Here is a 21,715-nt window from a genome sequence, read left to right as displayed (position 1 = left end):
ATTATACAGAATAAAAAAATATAGTGTGATTTTCTCAATAAAGTGTCCAACAATGGGCTTTTAATCGCGTCCTCGAGGCTGCAGCGCACCGGCGCGTTCTCTTTTTCATTAAATATTGGCTGAAGTTAGCCGGCACACCTTGCTTAAGCACGACTGAAGGTACTGTAAATTCAACAAGGTGAGCGTGCCATTCTGCAGGCTATATCGCTTCTTTGTCGCTCAACTACGTTTCGGGCACACGCCGCTGTAGCTCAATCGCAATGGCGTCGCGATGCTGAGCACGGGGTTCTTGTTTCCAAATTATGAAAACATGAAGTGCCACACGAATAGAAGGATTTTTTTTTTTTACCTTGGAATGCACTCGACATGTATGTTGACAGGCAAGCTGTAGCGCAAGGTGCATTCTCTAGCTGGCGAAAAGATACCAGTAAAAACCGTTTCACCTGAAAAGCAACGCTGCAGCTGGCCAAATAAGACAGCCTAACGGACATTCCACTAGATGGCGCTAGTTTCTCTACCGGGTGGCGCTTTTGATAAAACGATTCTTGTGGGAATTGTCGAATACTTTTAAGAGACACTTTCAATCGCTTTTGCCTCAAAGGTATTAGGCTTAGGTAAATATGTTAATCGCTCGTGCTATAAACGCGGCAGGAAACAACCCAGCAGATAGCGATATTAGAAATGTAACGCATGCTGGAGTGAAATTGTGTTCTACAACGGGGGTGTCATTTTCATTTGCGTGCTTATACTTACTTAACCCTGTGTCACACTCTACGACCTATTATTACTCTATAACCACGTCGCTGAACACTGCGTTCCGGACATTATTCTGTCGGGAAGGCTGCATAGCGTCAATATCAATTGTACTAGATCGTATCGGGTGCACAACGTTAGAGCGGAAAAAAAAAGAAAGTTCCAATAATTATGATCATACTTGCGAGACGAAACTACAAATCCTGGAGCATTCTTGAGGGTGTAGTTTACCATGAAACATTCAAAGACAGCGAACGAAAAAAAAAGGAAAGGCAGTGAAGCTAACCAGGCAGTGACGCTAACCCTGCACTGGGGAGCGGGAAGTGGGCGGGAAAGAATGAAGAAAGGGGAAAGGGAAAACTACAGTCAGCAACAACTAGCAGCAAGAAGACATGTGCGCGCACATACAACAGTGTTGACTGCGAAATCAAAGGCGGTTGCAGAACTCACAAGTCTTTAAAAAAAATGCCGCAGTGCTCTTCTGGCCCACAGCGCGGATGACGGCCGAGCCTACGGTCCCAGTATAAATAAAGCGGTGAAGTCAACAAACTACCGTGTAAATCGTTCTGCGCGTTTGTCAAGTATGAAAGTTTCGGGAGTCATGACACGTCCAAAAATATGGTAAACACAAACTGAGCAGCCGTGAACTAGAGCTGCAAGCTGCATCTCGGTAGTCGCTCATCCGGCCCGAAAGGAAATTTCCCGAAACTGTCAGATGCACCACAGCCTTAGAGTGCCACTAGAATTGTACTATCTGTATTAGCGCTACGCTTCGTTCAGACCACAGCGCAAGTATAACGCTGTGCCCGTGATGCTGGCAGTTCTCGAGCGTCGCCGAATCGCTTCAGTCAGTTTTACGACGCCTATTTTGGGTCCTGATCGCGCTTAAACTGGGCTCCGAGGCATGCGTACTCTAGGAGAGGAGAAAGCAGGGACACGGCTTGTTGCAGGAGAGTCGGAGGGGAGGAGGGGAGGAAATGTGCTGCTGGTGTTACTTGTTCGCCACTGCACTCTCCGGCTAGAGTGTTTGCATCGGCACTCATTCTGAAAGCGGTCGGTCAACTGCACCCCAATACCGCTAACTCCCCCACCTCTGCCTGACCAACTCGGTGCGTTCGATATGCCTCGGTAGCTCGGTAAATAATTGTTGCCGAGGGTGAATCATCGCTCCATCTGTTTCGCTGTCGAATGGGTGGTACCACGCAATATGTGTAGTCGTCCTCAGCTTGACCATTTCCGAGACGAATATTTCATTGGAAAGCAGACGAGGTTATCCCAGCTTTAGCATTTATTCTCGCCATCTAATATTGCTTATAGTAGTTCACAAAATGAAAAAGACGCAGTATTCGAGCGCAGTAATAAACAAATATCTGAAAGAAAATTGTGATGGGTGACGAGAACACATTATCTTTTTTGATGGAATTTTTTAATACATATTAAAGTCCATTCTAGTGCCTTCATGTGCCGATAGTGTGGCTCCTCTGTTTCTGCATGCTATCATATGTCACAGTTGCACACCACACGCCGTGGTGACTCGGTGACTGTGGCATGTCGCTGCTGAGAAGAGGGTCGCGAGTTCGACTCCCGCATTTGAATGATGGCGAAATGCATAAATGCTCGTGTGCGTTTAAGTGCCCATTAAAGAACCGCAGATGGTGGAAATTAATCCACACCCCTTCATTTCGGCGTCTCTACGAGCCGTGTGTTGCGTGGGTACGTTAAGCCCATGCTAGAAGAAAAGAAAAATAAAAGAATTGAGACTGGGAGGGAGCATTATGGCAGGCAGGCAACCTTCTCTGACGCCGCTCTTCCTTCCCACCGGTGCCAAATGTGCCTGCTGAATATTTCCAATTAGGTCCTCCATGGTTGCCGAGCGTATGAAGACATTGTTTGGTTCGTTGTAGCTTTCAGTGACGCCCTCATCGCGATTGGTCCTCGCCACCCGCTCTCCGTTCTACTCTCTATACCGTAATGGTATACTATAGTTTCCGTGCACTGGGCGGCTAGGAATTACCGCTTGCGCATCCTATGTTGAGGGCCTACTTACATGACCCTTAATATTTGTTATGACAAAACTTCAAGATTGTCACGTGACGCTTCCTCCTAGTCTCTTTCCTTCTTTCATGGTTAAAGCCCATCCATCAGTCATTTTACTGTCTCCTAAAAACTTCATAGTTTAAGTACTTTTGTCCCTATAGCCTTCATTTGAAACCGTTTCGCATCTTTGTAATGATCGCGTTGTGTGTTAATCTTTTCTTTTTTTTGTGCTACTGAACACACATCCCTTCCCCCTTCGCCTGACTGTTTGTCTGCTTTGCTTGTTCAAGTCTCTCCGAGTGTGTTCACTTCGTGTTTTTTTTCTTTCTTTTGGGCTTCTTTTTCTTAAGCATACGTTTCATTTGTACGCGATCTTTCTTATTGACTGGAAAACTTTTGGCTAGATGGCTATAAAATAGCCTGCGTGTTCATATTACCATCTCATAATAAAATTTAGCCAAACACAAAACAGGCTCAACTGCAGAAATGAAATCTTTTCGGGATGAAATAAAACATTCGTGTCCAGAGACAAGGCAGAAAAAGTGCGCCATTGACCTAATAAGCGCTTTGTTTTTAAAAACTTAATAAGTGTTTTTGCTATTAACTAATAATAATTTATGAGGCTTCACGTCTTGAAGCTGCATATTGACTAATGAGGTACGGTGTAGTGGAAAGTTCCAGATGACTTGTGGCCACTTGGGTATGTTAAACATAGAAACATGAGGGCATGTTGTAATCTGACAGAATCTAGAAGTAGCTGCCGTGACAGGGAATCGAATGCGCATCCTCGTGCTTAGCTGCAGAACGTCACAGGTACTGAGTTAACGCGGTGATGTAGCGCTGTGCATTCATTATGCGCACAGTATTTGAACGAAACGCAATACTTCAGTATTTTTCACAATCTAACAACTTCTATTCAGAGAAAACAGGTTGTGATCACATCCGGCAAAACTTAACACGAGGCGGTGGGTCCACATACTATATTATATTAAGATGCAGGTTGGACTCGCACAAGGAGAGTTACAGCACAGTTGCTTCTATTGCTTTCTGTTCTGTGACCTTCCCTGCATTTGAGTTCTCTGCGGCTGAAATGTGCGCAAAGTACGGACAAGCAAGTGGATTTACCGGATCTTTTTGGTAATGCAGCAAAGAACACGCAAGAGCAGAAACGATACAGGGGGCATTCTGGCGTGATTCCACGGTGCACTATATAGAGGAACACTAGACCACATTTGGCTTAACTTTATTACCATAAATATTTATAGGCCGGATCCTAACACGACACATTGACTCGTATTAGGATTCGCTCTAGAATTCAGATGATTCGTTGCACAAATAACTCCAAAAAATGTTCTCCCAGAATTGCAGATACGAAAGGCCCGAAACCATTACTCTGTGTGTGCGACATCAGCCCGATCAAACATTGGCGCGGGCTAGATGCAACTTACCTTTCTACATTGCAAAGTCTGTATGGACTTAAGTTCACACATTACAAAGTTTATATGGACTTGGCTTCACGCCATCTAAACAACCGATAACGAAGGGGCTATAGCGCTACCGTGTGTATGACGCCAGCGGCAGCCTGTCCCCCAATCAAACGTCATGCCGACACTTTCGTTACTGACATTCGACACCGCGTGCATGGAGCTCGAACTACATGAGGCTCACAAATGTGATAGTGAGCATGATAGCGTGATAGTGATAGTGACATCAACCTCTCAAAGTTGCATCGGCGAAATGCACGATCCATTGACCAGTGGGCTATATTTTCCCCTTGTGGACGAAATGTATCCCACCCACTTTGGAGACAGCAGGCCAAGTAGCCCTCCTTTGAGTCTTTGCTTTCTTCGAGGCCGACGTCATGCCTCTTTCAGAAGCACCCCACCACGTACGTAGCAATTAAAGCAATGCAAGTATTGAACGCAAAAAAAAAAAAGAAAAGAAAAAGAAAATCAAATCAGGAGGAGGTGCAAGGCTTTGTGCTGTAGGGCTTCTTTTTTATTTCATCCGTGTGCTTTATTGGCAGTAGATTGTCCGTTATTTTCCTAAGAGCTTGCGACGAGAAGTGTGCACAAACGGTGACCAGGGGAACCAAGGTGCAGTACGGCTGGGCGTCGGCAGTCCCGCGCCATCGTCTTCGCACTCACGTACACATCACACGCGCACGCACATATGCACACACACACACATGGGTACCACATTTCGCGGGCGCGCTTTCGGAAACACGCGTCGCCTCTTGCTCTGTGCGGCGACAGAAAGAAAAAATAATGAACCGCGGGTACAAAGACACAGATAAATGTGCTAGTGACAAGACAGTGGCTGCCTTACTCCCTGTAGACTGACACGGCATGATCGCCTACGTGAGGCGTGCAAAATAGTGACAGCTCAGCTGAAGAGAGAAAGAGAGAAAGATTAGCGATTGTTTTATTGACGTCCTGGCGTTTGCAGGACTTGTATCCGGTGCAGGTTTTTTTAAAACGGTTTCTTTAAATGATGAAACAACTCGGGATGGCTACTGGACAACTATTACACATTTAACAAGCGAAACGGGCAGATGGCTTGCGAAAAAACACTGCTGCTGTTTTCTGAGTATTTGATAGTTCATTAGACATAAAAGGTGTTGCTTCACACGACATATAGTGGTAAACATAAGAAGAGGGCATACAGTAACCAGAAATGTTCGCTGATCGTTCTTTCCTTCAAACTTGAGATAAAATACAGTGGCGTATGAGTTCAGAGTACGCATTGAGGAGAATTTGAACTTCAGGCGCACCTTTCCAGGGACGTAAAAAGTCACCGCGAGAAAATTTGTAACTGTAGGCCGGCGGAAGTTGCTGTACCAGAACATGAACTCCGCCTGGTCTGCACTCACCACCTGACTGTTAGAGGCATCACAATCCGGTCATTCTGTTTTCTGTCATTGATGAAAATCCCGTGGCTGAATACCACTGAATTGAGTGACGATATTGTCTCCATGCGGTTATGACTATTCTATCGCTCTGACTCCATATTCTGGCACGACAATGCATCACAATGTCTAGCACGAAATAAAGCATAGGTTGTTAGACTTCTATCACCACAAATAGCCAATACTTCCCTTTTCACGGGCTTAACGCTTGTTTCGTGTTGCACTGGCCTCATACGATAAACTATGCTTTCATTAGATATCTATTAAGGAAAGTATCTGAAGAAATAACTACACCTTTCTCTAAACACATTCTTCAGAATTATGGATTTAAGGCGATGACAGCACAGGAATGATGCGCACTATGCGTTTCATATTGATTGTAACTATGTACTCATTACTTGTCAAAAAAATAAAAATAAGACGCACACATGTCATAGACAATGCTAAAGCTTCAGTTCTAAGCACAGTGACAAAATTGGGTATTTTAATAGCCTAAGTTTCTTCTTGATATTCGCCTAAAGTCCTACAATTCCTTGATTCTCACTTATCTCAAAGATTGCAAATACAATATAACATTTAGCAAATAAGCCAACCAGTCGAAAAACGCATGGTTATCAGACGCAACATCTCTACATCAGTAATTGCAACAGAAAGCTATATGCTTATTAACTTTGTGGCGATTACGTTTTTACAATTTACGTTTTACTAAAGTAACTACACCTCGGCGTGCCACGTTCATTCAGGCTTCTCTGGTTTAGGTCGAAATTTAAAGGAAAGCAATAGCTTATCACGGGATGCTTCTTTCTCTCACGCCAGTGTTGACTGTTTCTACCAGTAGAGGGCACCAGCATGAATATAAAACAGGCACACACACAAAAAGAAAAACAATCTGTAGATGCCTTTCGCGCACTGTGTCCGTAGGAACATCGGGCAACTGACTGGGTACTAGTGTCGGAGGTGACGTGGTCCCTGCCATATTTTCAAGCTCTGCAAACATATTACCAAGATGTTATGAAAAACAACCATCAAATTCTAGAAGGGAGCATGACAGCACTGCTTGGAACACTATGATGACATTTGCATGATTCGGAGTAGTGCAGCAGGAAAATTAGAGTCCTGCAATATTGCGTTTAATAAGATCACGACTGACTCATTGCACACAGATCTCATGGAGGCAGAATTTTTTTCTCCTCTGGTCTTGTTACATAATTTGAACAACTGACAACTGCGCTTGTGCAGAATGGTATTGGAGGCAGGAAAACAAGGAAGTAAAAACTAACTTTTCTGGCTCGAGTCATAATCATTAAAACATCTGAAACAGTAATAGCAAATTTTGATGTGGAAGGGCAAACATAAAAATAACACTAAACAGGAGGGACTGGCTAGCTTTAAATCTACGTTTGTTTTCGTTAAGGAGGATGACTCCTTAGGGGGCCACATTTGTCGTAGATCCATCGATATAGAAAGTTGAAGCAATACTGCAAATAATAATTAAAACTCGTATTGCTTTCGCACTCAGCTTCATCAGAAATTGTATTGTCTACAGGTGAACCTACAACACTTTATTACATACAACATGGTCTCCTCAGTTCTGCATCGCTTGGTTTTTCAAACATGAGGCCATGTGTCCTCGCTAGATATATCGTCAGACTTTCACAATCATGTATATAAATAAGGGCAGATTAGTCAAGTCTGAAATATTGCCATGGTCTCGAGGAAAAATCTGTACAGGGGTTGAGCACGTTATCACATGGAAGATGGGCAAAAAAGAAAGTAAATGTGACCTCAGTTGTTGTCCGAAGCAGGCCAACAAATGGCATGACAATGAGTTGCTCAACCTTTACCATGTTTTTTCACAGACATAGGTACAAGAGAATAACAAGACAAGCAGATTACTGGATAAAGACAGTTTCATTTTTAACATGCATCGTGCCTTGATCAAACATATACAAAGCATTTCATCAAGATGCATTCCAAAGCTAGATGTGTATGGCAACTCACACAACAATTCCATTGCAGAATAAAGGAACTAGTCTTTAGTGACACTAGTTGCACTTGACAAAGTATTTACCAACAACACAAAAGCATGGTGTATCTATAAGTACGTGCACATCAAAAATCCACTCAAATATTACAGCCTGGGCAGAGTGTATTTATACGACGCAATGCGTCCTCTTCTGGAGTGCTTCACGTAGGCATTACTATACTTTGGTTGGTCGTATGTACAAAGGAAGGTAAGCAGTCCACGTGCCCAGTAGAGTCACAAGGGGAGGAGGGAGGGGAAAAGTCTCATGGCACAAATGGGGAAGCGGCGAGGGACTTCGTGTCAACAGACTGCCACCAAGGCGCCTGTGGCTCAGTGCAGGCACGGCGCTCAATTCCAAGCTGGCGAAGTGGTGCCTTCTTGCTTCTTCTTCCTCGAGAATCCGCATAGGAAAGTTCAGCAGAGCACACTTGCCTTCAGGGAATCAGGGTATTCGGGCATTTTACAAATCCGTGTAGTAGGCAAGTTATCGAGCACGTGCATGCTGCTAAGCCTAAATATAAGCTCATCAGCCTCCGCGGGCACTCGATCTTGGCTGCATTAGCCACCTCAATTCATGGAGTCCACGGGCATGGTAACCCCTTCCGACCGCGAGTGATGAATATCCGCAAAGATCTGGCGACACAAAAGCTTGCTTAGCGACAATTTTTCTGGCGCCGAATCTTCGTGCTTTTCCGTTCTCGGATTCGTGCCAGCGTGATCTGCGCACGGCGTCTCGTGAGAAAGTACACATTTGCGACGTCCCACAATCACGGTGAAGATGGCGCTTGCTCGCGAGAAACGCGATGTCTGCAGGGAGTCGGAGACAAACGGTCCTCGAAGGAAGGGTTTCTTGGGGTACGAAGGGCCTGTTTGCGCCGTCACGCGATGACGGTGCCTGCGGCGCGCGACGGGGCGAGGCCAGGTAAGCGGGCGACCGTTCACGACTCTGGGGTGTATCCGAGGTTCTTCCTCTGGAGGAAGAGGTGGATTTCCCTAAAGTTTGGCCTCTCCGAGTCGTTGCGCTGCCAGCACTCGCGCATCAGGTCGTAGATCTCACGGGGGCAATTTGGCGGCTGTGGCAAGTGCGTCTGCAGGCCGTCGTTGTGGTAGAAATGGCTCACGTTCTCGATAACCTGCTCATCACTCAGGGAGGCGAACGGCTGCTGGCGTGCAAATGTCAGAATCTCCCACAGGGTGACGGCGAATGCCCAAACGTCGCTCTTGGTCGTGAAGGTGCCCTGCGCATAAAGAGCATGGTGCGGAATTGACTGAAATGCACGCGCATTGGAGACAACTGGTTAGAAAGCATGCATCAACTGAGACTCCCCTAACAGATAAAACGATAATAATCCGAGTGATCAACTCAAACGTTAATAACTGCCAAACCAAAACCTCTGTAATTGTGGGGGTCTCACTAAATATCGGAATATAACACTCTTAAATAAGAATGTTTCGCATAAGCGACCATAACAAGAATATTTTACAGCATAGTACATTCAGCTTCTGGAAGTAATACAGATAGTGAGAGAGTTTATGCAGAAGAAAGTGGAGACGTTGGGCCCTATATAGGCATTATGCATTGGAATGGTACTCGGCATGCTATTTTTGCGAGGGGTTGAGAGCGGGATGAAAAATAAAAGACTGCCAGGGAATTAAAGCAGCGTCACTGAGAAATCTCATGTGTTACAGGCAAGCGAAGTCAAAGCAGTAATGTAGGGATCACTGATATTCAGCGCCGCATTTAGAGTGTGAAAAGAAAGCTTCAACAGAAGTCGTTCCGCTGCCATAATCGTAGCATTTAAGAAAAATAAAACATCAGCACGCACCATGAGTACGCTTTCCCAGGCCATCCATCGGATCGGCAGCATGGCACGGCCTTCGATACGATAGTAGTCACAGGCGTACAGCTGCCGACTCATGCCGAAATCGGCTATCTTTATGGTGAACGCGTTGCCGACCAGACAGTTGCGCGTCGCCAGGTCCCGATGTACGAAGTTGAGTGACTCCAAGTACTTCATTCCTGATGCTATCTGTGTCGCCATGTAGATGAGGCTTCCGTAGCTGTAAGAAAGAAAATTTTAAAGACCTCATAAGCGTGTTAGGAGCAGTAAGTCCCCCCCTCTTAGGAAATCTTAAAATTATTTGTGGGCACGTGCAGCAAGCAGGACGTGTTAGCCTGTCAGATATACGGACAAGAAGAGAGGCGAACGATACCAGCCGTTTCCGGTGAGACCATCATACAGGACGAAATTTTATGCCGCATTGCTTCGATGTGTCCGGCTATGCGACCAATACCGCTTGTGTCAATACCAATTAATTGCCCGACGAAGGCACAGGAGACAAAGCGAACAAATAAAACTGCGCTTTTGTTTGCACTACTGACCTATGTCTTGAAGCGAAGCTTTCTTTTCGAATCCTCCCGGGCTGTCCTAACCCATGGCTGATGCTGCTGTCCTGCCGTATAGCTCCCAATTAAAAAAATTGAATTACGTGCCCGATGGTAGGGTCGAACCTCGGTCCACCAGCACAGCAGCTCGATGCTCTAACGATTAGACCCCAGCCTGTATACTCCCATCGTGCCGACGCCAACTAGCTCTTCGAGATGATCGCCGCGTGTGTCACAGCGAGTATGTAGCACAGGTGCGCGAGGGCACCATGCTCGCGTGTCACTTTCCTCTACGCCAAGATACAGAGGTGAAACGAGCACATCTATAGCGTTTGATTAACCGCTTCACATAGATTACAAGACGTGCGCTCCATCTGTATTCTTTTTTCTTTACACTTAAATGTTTTACCATGCCGTTAACCGATTTCTTAGATGAAGATTCGCACCTTAGACGTATATTTATCTCCACGTTATCCTGCAGTACTGAGAATTAGAGAGTAAAGGGACCTGCGCCCGAATTGATTGACAATGATTGAGTGAAATATCCCATAGCTACACCTAGGCTATGACGCACGCCGTAGGATTATTGGCTATTCGATGTTAAATACATCTGTTCTCGTCAGATCACCGAAGATAAGCAGCACTCAGTACTTGGGGAGCAGACTACCTTAGAAGGCCAAATAATGATGGCTTCACCACTGCTGCGAAATAGTTGAGACATGCGCCTCGTGCGAGAACGTTGCACTGTGCGCGGCAGAAGACGCCCTCCTCCCGACACCCTTTACAATCGCTAAGCCGTAAAGAGGGTCACCATCTGCGGTTCTTTTGCTCGCACCGAAATTCCCGCACACCTGCATTTCATTCCATTGCAATCGCAGAGCAGTCGTGCACACTGCAAATTGACTTGGAATCAAATCAACGTCACTATTCGCAGCATGAAAGTGCCGTTTCTGCTGAGCCCATCTAGTATAGGTGAGGCGACGGTACCAACGAATCAAGAGCGCCGTCGCACCTGAGCACGTTGTTGGCGATAGGTGGTGCAAACGTGTCGGGCAGGTGGTGTTGCAGGAACTGGTGCAGGTCTCCGTTTTCCATGTACTCGACCACCATGGTGAGCGGCTCGTCCCTTGTGCACACACCCAATACGTGCACGATGTTGGGGTCACGAAGCCGGGACAATATCTTCACCTCCTTCAGGAAATCGGCGCGCGCGTGCTCGGTGGCGTTCTTGCGTAGCGTCTTCACGGCGACCAGTGTCTTGGTGCCAAAACTGACCGGCACGTCCACGAGCTCGGGAATGCCCTCGGCCTCGCACAGGTGCACCTGCGTGCAAGGAGCCGTCCCTTCACATTTCGCTTACTGGCTCGCGCCACGATTAAACGGGAGCGTCGTGCGTAGTTATTTGAGTACGCAGCAAGTTAGCACTGAATGTCGCACTAGAGCCAATCACTCCGGGCGCCCGCAATGTGTTCTAAAGGATCCGAGGCTTCGGCTTCACGCAGGCGCTAGTGTTCTGAAAAATTATTAACGAGCTATAAGCTATGAGCACCGTAATTTTGAAATGAAAACTCAACCTATCGTCACTGACGACCAGCCTTTTCCTCAATCAAATGAAAGACTCCTGCTCGCCACTGGCAGTCGCAAGCCTTACGCCGTTTATTGCGATATACTACAGTATGAGCTCATTGCTTCCTTATATCATGCACCAACTTTACTTTAAAAAGTCATACAACTTGAAAGATGGCCCTTGAACGATAATTTCCCAGTAATTGTCCTTTTGGTAAAACAGTTGCGCTTCCTGAAGTGAATCAGAGCGCACATCGGGCATTTTCCGCCGGAAAGCAGCCCCCGTATAAGTCTTCCCAAAGACAACTGCTGTTGCCCTGAGTAAGACAGTCCCATCTGGAGAAACGTCAACGCAATGTTCAGAAGCTACCTTTGCATCCCTTTGGTGAGAGTAGGTATAAAAGACAGCATAAAAATCCTATGATTTCTTTAGCACTCTTGTACGTCGCATATCGTCACGTTCACGTTGGGAGGCACCCCGAATCAAGTAATGTCCTTAAATTTGGTTCATGCTAGTGTTTAATTAATAGCGTCAAGAGCAGCACGCGCATCTCTGCTGCGAGATGTAGCAGATAGCAATGACCACGATTTCCGTCCACAGCAACTGCCGGTAGAATGCGCCTCTACTCTTGTTCGATAGCTTCGCCTATTGTAAAAGGTCGAATAGCTGGACCTTACATTTTGCGTACGCGGCCAAACCCAAAGTCCTGCACTTAACGCTGCAGCACGAAGATAAAACGTGGCATGCTGCACATTTTAATGGTTGTATGATCCCGTGCACAATCGACCCCGGCCACATTATTATTCTTAAATCAAACATGCAATGCAAACTTGTCGGCCTCGACAGATTTAAAAAATTGAAGCCTTTCTTCGCAAGACATTGATGTGAGTCGATAATTAACGCGTTGAAAACCATGCCGCAACGCACCTCTCCGAACTGCCCCTCGCCGAGTTTCTCAATGAAGCGGATTCTGTGCCGGGGCACTTCACGCACGGGCGGTAGTGTGGCGCCTCCTGAATTCTCGTCGGCCGATGACAGGTCCAGCGTCGGCACAGAGTAAACGGTGTTGCCGCTCACACCCTGAAAGTGACAACGTCGTTATCAGCCTTCTCAAGCACCTGCGACGCAGAATCTGCACGCATAATGGTTCACGCAAAGCTTTCTTCTGGCTACCCCATAGATAACATAACAATGTCAACATTAGTACAAAGAGCTCATTTATTGGTGGCCTACATATCCCCATAAATGTAGCTTGTGAAACATTATTACATATATATTTGGGATAAAATCACAACTGATATAAAGCTTGCAACAGTGGAACTTAATGAAGCGATGTGCCTTACTATGGTTGCTCTAAGTAGGTAGCGACACAGCTGGCAACATTTCCTTTCCTTCTTTTTTTTTTGGCATCGTTATTTGTTTCTTAACCAATAGTTCAATTCCGAGCCTCTCATTCCCCCGTTCTTCGAGCGTAGCTCACGAAGCATTTTTTTTTTTTTTTTGCAGATTCGTTTGGTATATACCGCAAATATCTGCTACCCTTACGCATGGCTAACTTTCATCTCTCTTTGAGTTTGCTGCTGAGAATGCAAGCTTTGCCATTTCTGATCACATACCAGGCGCCAAGATGACAAGATCTAACAGGTCCTACTTTCGTTTATATATTGTCTTCCACTGCTAGACACGGACAAGGTTGATACTTATGCTCTTTCGTTTAGATTTTGCTTGTTTATTTTTTATTCTTAAACCCATAGAGATTTGTCCCAATAGCTTGTATTATCTTACAGTTCTATAAATGTCGTTCTGTGAATGAATTTATATTCCTCTTCCCTCGCAAATTATTTTTGTCACCCTGTAAAGCGTGCATTGTTACATAAGTTATCATAATGTGGCAAAGCTACAAGCGTGTGGGCAAGGGCAGCACACAACACTTTTGTAGGGGAGGTGAGGCTGGCAATCTATAAATCGTGACTGTGTGTGCACATAAAGGTTACGAATTCCACGGACAAACACGAACCTCCTAAGAAAGCGGAAGTCCAGTTAAAAGCACAACATACGAGAATTGGGGGGCAATGATGTGCATAAAGCTTACTTCAAATTACGTGAAGGCAGAAAGGTTTGCATTGTACTTAAAAGGCGACCTAAGAAATTCTGGTGAGAAATCCCAGTTACCTGTATGTTGGGCAGGCTTACGACGACGTCGGTGGCGGCGTAATACTGTTCAGCGGCCGGCGGGGGTGGCGGCTTCGTCTGCGGAAACGGTGACGACTTGTGCGAGCCCAGCACGGGGCTCTTGTTCATGTCGGGCACCGCGTACTCGCGGGACGTTGTCGATTCTGGAGAGAAGGAACGCGCAGAGAACGTTAAACGAGCGCAGCCGCAAACCCATCTTTGTTAATCAAGGGTCAGTGCCAACCGTGTAGGGATGGCAGAGTAGGCTTGTACAATTGGACCAGTATTGGGCAAGGCGCCAGTGACAAGACAAAAGACGAGTTCGTTCTAGAGCTACTGTGTCTAGCTGTATCTTTATCAGAAGACCAAGTTGCTCAAAAAGCAGAGATTTCTGACATACTAGGCGAGTTTCAAGTTACCCATAGCGGGCGACGAACTAAGTTGTGATCTGGCTTTCCCATTCTTCCGACGGCAATAACTGCATGTCATGAGGGTGACCAGCGCAGATGTTGGACAAGGAGATATACAAGACGTAGACTAGCGCTCACTTCCAGCAGGCAGACATTTGGTTATTAGGTGCGCGGTGTACATGAAATCAGGTGAAACGGAAATATCAAACATTTCTAGTGGCAAGAAATTGACCAAAGATTGAAGGACAAATATTCGAGCTAAAAAACCATCTATCACCACAGTCTCTTGCCAGCTCATGACAGCGTTTTGTCATGCTGGTAAAGTGGCTCTTAAAACATCTAACTTCTAACATTAGACATAAGTGTTTCATACATTTTATTTTCGGATTTTCCGTCCTGGTTGTTACGTCAAAGAAAAAGACTGTACTGAAATACAGTGTGAATGCAGCACCAGGCGGGAAAAAATGTATCGAGGAAAGATAGTTGCATACACTTCATATTTTTCGGCCTTGTTTAACTGTGTAAGCTTAAACGATGCAGAAAACACGGTGATAGTGAAGTTCTCACCATTACTGTAGGTTCCTGGGTAGATGGGCTTAAAATCTTGGGGTTCGTGGTACAGCAGCTTGTCAGGATCTGGGTCCTCAAGGGCGACCTGGCCATAAAGATTCCCATTAGCTTCCCGTGCCACGTACTGCGGGGAATAGGCTAACGCAAGATCCTGCAAAAGACAGCCGGACCAAGCACTCACGTCAGGTAGACCACTGGGGGGGAATTGAAGATTTACTGGCACTATTTTCGAGTCACTTATTAGCATTCTATAGACAAAAACTCAGCGAGAGTATGTGACAAAGAAACTAATAAAGGCGTTATTAGGGCCATGAATTGGGCATTCTTGTACGTTCTTTTCTTTTTTTGCTGAGTTCCTAAACCTGCACTAGTCCACAGACTCTAAATGCCTCAAGGAGCATTTGAAAGGGTTTGCGTTGGAGGCTTTTATGAAGCATGTGCACAATGAAGCATACAGCTACAAGGCAGATGTCTAAGGCAGTGTCACTAAAAGCCTGCGAGCCCCACAGTAAAGATTCATGTTACACACCCCATTCACGCCTCCAGAAATCACCTGACATGTGGAAGTAACATTTGGGATCAAAACACTTATGAACTAGTATTGCCGATTCGCTTCGCACTACGGGCTTCACTGCGAGCGCCGCGCTGCAGCCGCCACAAGCGCCACTACGTCACTTTGCGAATGTGATATCAGGTTCAGGTTGGTTGATTATGCGAAGTTCCGGCAGCACGGTGAACTCTGACGTCACCGATTGTGCCACAGTGCTTTCTGCCCTATTGCGCTGCAGGGAAGTAGCGTTCCTCATATTGCGCTGTGGTGAGTCGAATCACGAGTTCCATTTTTGCACGACCTTTCCGTCCCCCATAGCGCTGGCAATGCAAAGACCGGTGAGAAAACTGGCACTGGCGTTGTCGTGGAGCGTGCTGGTGGTGTGGCATGTCGCACGCAACGAAACAGCAGCTATTGAAATCGTCATGTTTTGCTCAAACCCCGAACGCTGCGCTTAAGTAACGTATTATACTTTCAGCATTATTTTTAACCTGCGCGAGGAAGACAGGACGTGAGCAGAAACATAGACGCACGCACAATGCGTGTGTGCATCTGCGCTTTGTGTGTGCGCCTATGTTGCTGTTTACGTGCTGCCTTCCTCGCGCAGTTTAAAAATGTTGCTGAATCTATGAGCCGACTAACCGCTGTACTTCAGTATTATATTTTATCTTGCCAACGCATCCGAAGCAGACTACAGCGGGAGTTGGCGCTTAGCGCGATGCTATCGGGTTTGTTCGTATTGCTCACCTTCATGTTGATGGTGACGCGGCTGTCGAGCGGCTTGAGGATGGCGTGTGGAGTGCTGTGCTTGCGGCGCCTGTTGCGCGCCACGATGACGAATATGACCAGCACGAGGAGCAGGATGACGGCGGCCAGCACACCGATGACCAGTCCCACGTACTGCTTGGACATGGGGTCCTCGCTCATGGCTGTGCTCACGATTGGGGGCGCCGCGGGGGCCTCCTCCTCGCTGAAGTTGCCCACGGCGGGTACTGTGAGAGCGACGAGGCATGATGAGATTTCGCAAGTCCTCTGCTTCCATGATCAACCCACCCACCCGACCTACGAGGAAGCTCGTGCTCGTCGTTAGAAAACATTTACAAGGTTAGTTTTGCCGCAAAGTAGGTCACGCGAATGCGTCTGACAGGCGCTAAATGTTAATCGTTGGTTCACACTAACTGTTAATCATAGCTGGCTCAAAACCATGCTGGAACTTTTCCTGTGATATTTTTTCATCATGCGGAAGGTAACGGTTTTCTATCGTGACAAGAAAATGGCACGCTTCAAAAGTGGTGCAGCTTTAAAGGTCACGTGGCCTTAATGCCAGGCTTCGCTCCGATCGATCAAAGCCTGTTGATGGCGGGGTGATGAAAGCGCTTTTATAAGTACCTGAAGTGCTTAAATCCTACATCGTGGGTGTACGGAGAACGCGCGCGTATTGTACGTTTGCTCTTTGCTGGCTTCCATTGCTCATGCCCGTTTCTACGCCTCACACGCCATGACTGAATCGGGTTAGAAAGCGCACCAATTTTTTTCACTGCGCAGCACGCGCTCGGATTAATTTTCATTCCTGTAGCCACAGACGTAGTTCCAAAAAAAAAGTCAACGCGTAGGTACGTCGAGTGGACTAGGAGCCCAAGATGCTCTTATAGGAATCGATATTCTTGGAGACGATGCTGCGTGCGTCAGGTCTGCGGCTACTTTTCGGACGCGCGGAGCAAGTGCACAGCCTTGGTCTTTCTCGGCAACAATTTTCATTGACGAGAAAGAGAAAGGGAGGTAGTTAACCAGGACAGAGTCATGCTGGCTACCCTGGAATGAGGGGAGGGGGAGACGGTCGATGAAGAGGGAGCTCTCATTCTTCTCTGACAAGGAGAGGAAAGAAAGGAAGAAAGCAGGGATGTTAACCAGAAAAGCGTCCGGTTGGCTAGGGCTCACAGCATCATATATAGCTTAAAATAAAGCAAACTACTGCCGTGTCATTCGCGGAGTAAAAATGTTTGACGTCAGAAATGAAACGATACATGGCAGTAAACTCAGAAGATGTGTAAAGAACCTAAGGTAAAAAACTATGGCAGGAAATAAGGAGTCATGCAAATTGTGAAGACGTGTTAACGACACAGGTGTGTGGTACCGCGCGGGCTGCGAAACATTGTTGTAACGAAAGCCGGCTTGTGGTGGTTTTTTTTACGGAGCTACGGTTAATATAGATATGCTGAACCAATGCAAGCTGATTTGCAAGAGTACTTAGTACTGCTTATAATTGCTAGTCACTTTCACGCGAGAATACATTATGCGCTTTTTCTCGTCCTATGGCGTATCTTCGTAACGCCGCAGAAACAGATGAATAGCTTCAATTAGGGAATTGCGAATAGAATACCCGCCCGACTCGCACCATTTAATTTCATCTTCAGGCGCTCTGTAGCTGCGAACGTAGTACTTGAACTTTAATTATAAAACAAATCGTCATCGAAGAAAAAAAATTTGGCGACATGGCTAGCAAGTCATTGACGTAACAAAGACAAAAAAAGACTGTGTATCCTAGCAGTCTTTTTCTTGTATACTCTGTTTCTGTGTGGAGTTTCGCGCGCAACTAGAAACCGATGGGGAGAGAAAGTGAAGTGACGAACTAAAAATTAAAGAGAAAGAAATAACGTCGTGATACGACATGCGGATGTGCCGAAATTTTTGCCCAAAGTTTACGCCGAGGCGCCAGAGATGCCGTCGCAACGCTCGATTACTCATGGCGCCCTCTCGGTTCCTTGCAGATCGACAGCAGCTTTTCGCAAATCGCTGAGCCGAAGCCTGAGCTAGGGTTGATGGCACTGTGCGCTCAGAGGAATCGCGGAGGAAAACTTCGATTAAACTCTTCCGCTTGCACCGATCGGCGTGCGAGGCGAAAAGTTACAAAAGCATCCATCTGGCGTTCCGGGGTAAAAGTGTTTTTTTTTTTCTTTTCTTTTTCGAATCGATAGAGAAGAGCTTGGCTTTCGAGCGTACCCGCTCGAACAACATGCATGCTCCACATACTGAAGCTCGTTTTCTTGTGTAAGCTTTACGTCTGCTAACGAAAAGTTTTTAGCATCGTAATGTGCAACGTGTAAAAAGAGTTTAAACAGTGGAAAACGTGGTTACGGGAGAGAACAAACAATCTGGTAAGCTTCTTTTTTTAAGTATGTTAAGCAAGGTAACAGTGAAAAACTCAGCATGTAGATATAAACCGCAAATACATAATATCGTTTATTTGCGTCTCTTCCCAACCGCCAGTGTTATGTTCACTCCTTGGTGTTTATTTTTTTCTTTTCTAAATACTTCGAATGACTGGTGTCTGCATTCTAGGTCGAAGACAGCTTTTTCAGCAAGTTTTATTTTGATCGACCTTACTTGAAATTTCACAAAATGGCGATCGACAAAGCCATCAGCCGTTCGTAGAAAATATAAGAAAATGAACAGAACCTGGTTCTTCAGTTACAATTTGAGCTATTTTCAGGGTTAGTAAAAACGATGCGAATATGCGATGTGTATCTTGTTAACTATCTATTCGCAAATGAGAAAGGGAAGCCCGGATGGTAGTCATCATATAAATCACAAGAAAGCCGTGTGACACCGCAACTGCCTTTGCCGTGAAGTAAGCGTTTATCTGTATAATAAAGACGCGTCTCGGTAAGAAATAGCACAATCACGTGCAAGCCCTTCCGTTTCTTCCTGTGTGTCGCTTGCACTTTTCACCTTCAATTAGGCCGATCTGGGGGAACACTATAATGAAAGGCCACTGAAATATTACAGCTTCGTCGTATGGCGCAAATGTTTATTTTAGCGATAAAATATTTCAAACTCACGTGAGAAAATTTGCAAATAAAAATTAAGACTTTTCTTCTTCAGCATTAGACATAATGTTGTACATCGCATAGCCGGAACGTGCTCGTGTGAAGGCTACACACCGACAGAGGGGTCACTTATACGCCCCGTGCGCAATTAAGTGCGTTTCAAGCGCGAATGCACTTTCACGTAAGTATCTGCATATTATGACATTGCAAAAAGAAAGTATTTAGTCAATGTGCATATCCACCTTTATGACGTGTGATGAGTTTCTTTTTTTAATCTGATGTATGATAACAAGGATACACGGAATGCCAAATTGACTATTAAAAGGCTACTAAGGGATGGACCTTCTTCGGGTTAGAGACGAGAGCACATTCGTTCGTGCTTGGATGAAAACAAAGTAGGCACCCGATGACTGCACATGAATGGCCAACTATTGCTGCACCGAACCTGACCAATTTCGCACACTTGGAGAGTCAAGAGTTAAGCGAAAGAAACGGTCGTGCCAACTCTTCGTCAGCAAGAGTCATTGCAGAGGTACCTAATGAACACGTGCATCGCTAGTCCCCGAACGTTAATAGTTATCCAATTGTACGGCGTTATACAGAGAGCTGGGATGACATGACACGCACCAGAGTAGGGCGCTTTCCATCGTTCAGCCAGATTGGTTGCTGAGGCGCTGTAGTACGCACCAAAAACTACCGCAGCGTGAGCACTGACACAATTTGAGCACAGCACACAGACCCCGCCACAGATAGCCGAAGCGTGGAAGCAGCGTGGTTCTGCGTGCATTCGCAACTTCTACTGGATGCTTCTTGGTCTGTCTATTTTCCGCGCCTTTCTATTTCAGCATCCTTCACCATCACGTGCCCATTCGCGCGCTGCGCATCTTCGCAGCTCACTAGCGAGCAGTTTGTCTACTCGAGTAGCCTGCGACCTCCGCCTGTTCAAAAGTCGTGCCTTACGAGGTGTCTATGCGGTGTGCAGCCTGCATCTGAAGCTAGCCGGTAATATCGACAAATGAGTGTGGTCAGGCAGCTTTGCCATTAAGGGCGGGAGAAAGGATTTCTTACCGGAGGTAAAGGAGACCTCGCTGAGGAGCAGCCACTTGGCGGCGAACTCAAGCTGCAGCTTGACGAAGCGACCCACGTGGTTGTGCAGCCGGATGGTGACGTTCCGCGTCTTCTCGTTGAACAGACCCGGCATCAGGTTGAAGTGCTGCGGTTCACCCAGGTAGTGCTTTCCACCCACGCTGAACGAGAGTCGCGCCGCGCGAAACGGCTGAACGTCGCGGGTGTGCATGTTGTTACAGTGCAGGAACACGGCCGAGAAGTTTCGCACCGTGTCGAACTCGAAGACCAGCTCGAGTGGCTGAGAGTGCAGCGAGTCGTTGCGCCAGCCGACCCACTCGTACCCTGCGCAAGGCGGTAACACAGGAAAAGAAAGTGCATGAAAGTGGTAAGCGATTCATTCACCAGAAAGCAGCACAAAGAGAGAGAGAGAGAGAGCAATGAGAGGAAAGGCAGGGAGGTCAACAAGACGAGCGTCCGGTTTGCTACCCTACACTGCAGGGAAAGAAAAGGGGAATAAAAAAAGGAAAAGAGAGAGAGAGTGAGCATTAAGAAAGTAGCACAAAGGTACAAGCTACTTTAGAAACCCGTGAATGTCCCCCCCCCCCCCTTCCCCGACTCACAGTTTCACAGCTGAAACAAAAATTGCATCCTGATCCCGGAATCAAACCCGGCACCAGTGCCTTTCCGCCTACTCTAAAGTAATTTTTAATGACCAAAGAAATTCTTCGGAAATCTCCAGAGCGCAATAGGCAGGTTCAGAATAGTCCATTCCGGTCCTGTCCGGACCGTTTCCTTCTAAATGCTGCGGCGAGGAGATTTCGCTTGAAACCACCTCGGATATTCCAGTTTACTGTGATCCGTGGTGCCGTGGGAGGAACTGGTGCTACCGCTCGCACGGTATGCCGGTCGACAGAGCCAAGGCGGAGCTAGAACTATGCGGTCCCACTCACGTGCGTAAGGCAACTCAATAAACAGTGTGCGTCTAGGCACCCTGCTCCTCTACGTGACCATACAGTGGCAGTTTGTGAAGAGGGGGGACAAACTCTTTCGACGAAGTGACTCCACAAGCGGTCTATGGATATCCCTTACTTGTAGTCTCTTTGTCGTACATATGCATATAGTTACCTTCTTTATTCTATCGTCTTTGCAATCCTCTCTCCATGTCATTTTACTTGCCTACGTCCCACTGCTGATCACCAGCCGAGTGGGCTAGACAGCTGTGATGCTGTCAACAGCAAGTTCCTTTTCTTTCTTTTTCCGTCTTAACTTTATTTATTTAGATGAGTAACCAAGTACACGTTCCCCAGCTAGAAATCGATGCTCGTAACACCTGGTACAGTAATATCTTCAGCACATCGTCGTCGAAATAGTTACCGCACCCTTTGTTCTGAATATCAGGACCGGTTTCCACTAGTGTATGTTAGACTTTACTGAAAACGGT

At 46.4% G+C, this 21,715-nt stretch overlaps 1 protein-coding gene across 3 annotated transcripts in view; it reads right to left on the bottom strand.

Moving 5' to 3' along the window:
- Positions 1-4,766: 4,766 nt before the first annotated feature.
- Positions 4,767-21,715, bottom strand: part of Ddr (discoidin domain-containing receptor 2) — a 723,836-nt gene continuing 706,887 nt past the window's right edge. For 2 of the 3 annotated variants that reach the window (XM_055062865.2, XM_050195290.3), the window contains 8 exons: positions 20,275-20,616; positions 16,127-16,371; positions 14,827-14,980; positions 13,850-14,013; positions 12,605-12,757; positions 11,123-11,433; positions 9,551-9,785; positions 4,767-8,962 (listed from right to left, as the gene is read on the bottom strand). In XM_055062865.2, the coding sequence (XP_054918840.2) occupies positions 8,663-8,962; positions 9,551-9,785; positions 11,123-11,433; positions 12,605-12,757; positions 13,850-14,013; positions 14,827-14,980; positions 16,127-16,371; positions 20,275-20,616 (1,904 nt within the window). In that variant the 3' untranslated portion in view covers positions 4,767-8,662. The remainder of the gene's footprint in view (positions 8,963-9,550; positions 9,786-11,122; positions 11,434-12,604; positions 12,758-13,849; positions 14,014-14,826; positions 14,981-16,126; positions 16,372-20,274; positions 20,617-21,715) is intronic. The other variant, XM_055062867.2, reaches the window with a different exon arrangement.

This window comes from Dermacentor andersoni, chromosome 1 (assembly GCF_023375885.2).
Source record: "Dermacentor andersoni chromosome 1, qqDerAnde1_hic_scaffold, whole genome shotgun sequence".
Lineage (NCBI taxonomy): Eukaryota > Metazoa > Arthropoda > Arachnida > Ixodida > Ixodidae > Dermacentor > Dermacentor andersoni.
This window is presented reverse-complemented; position numbering and strand designations above follow the sequence as displayed.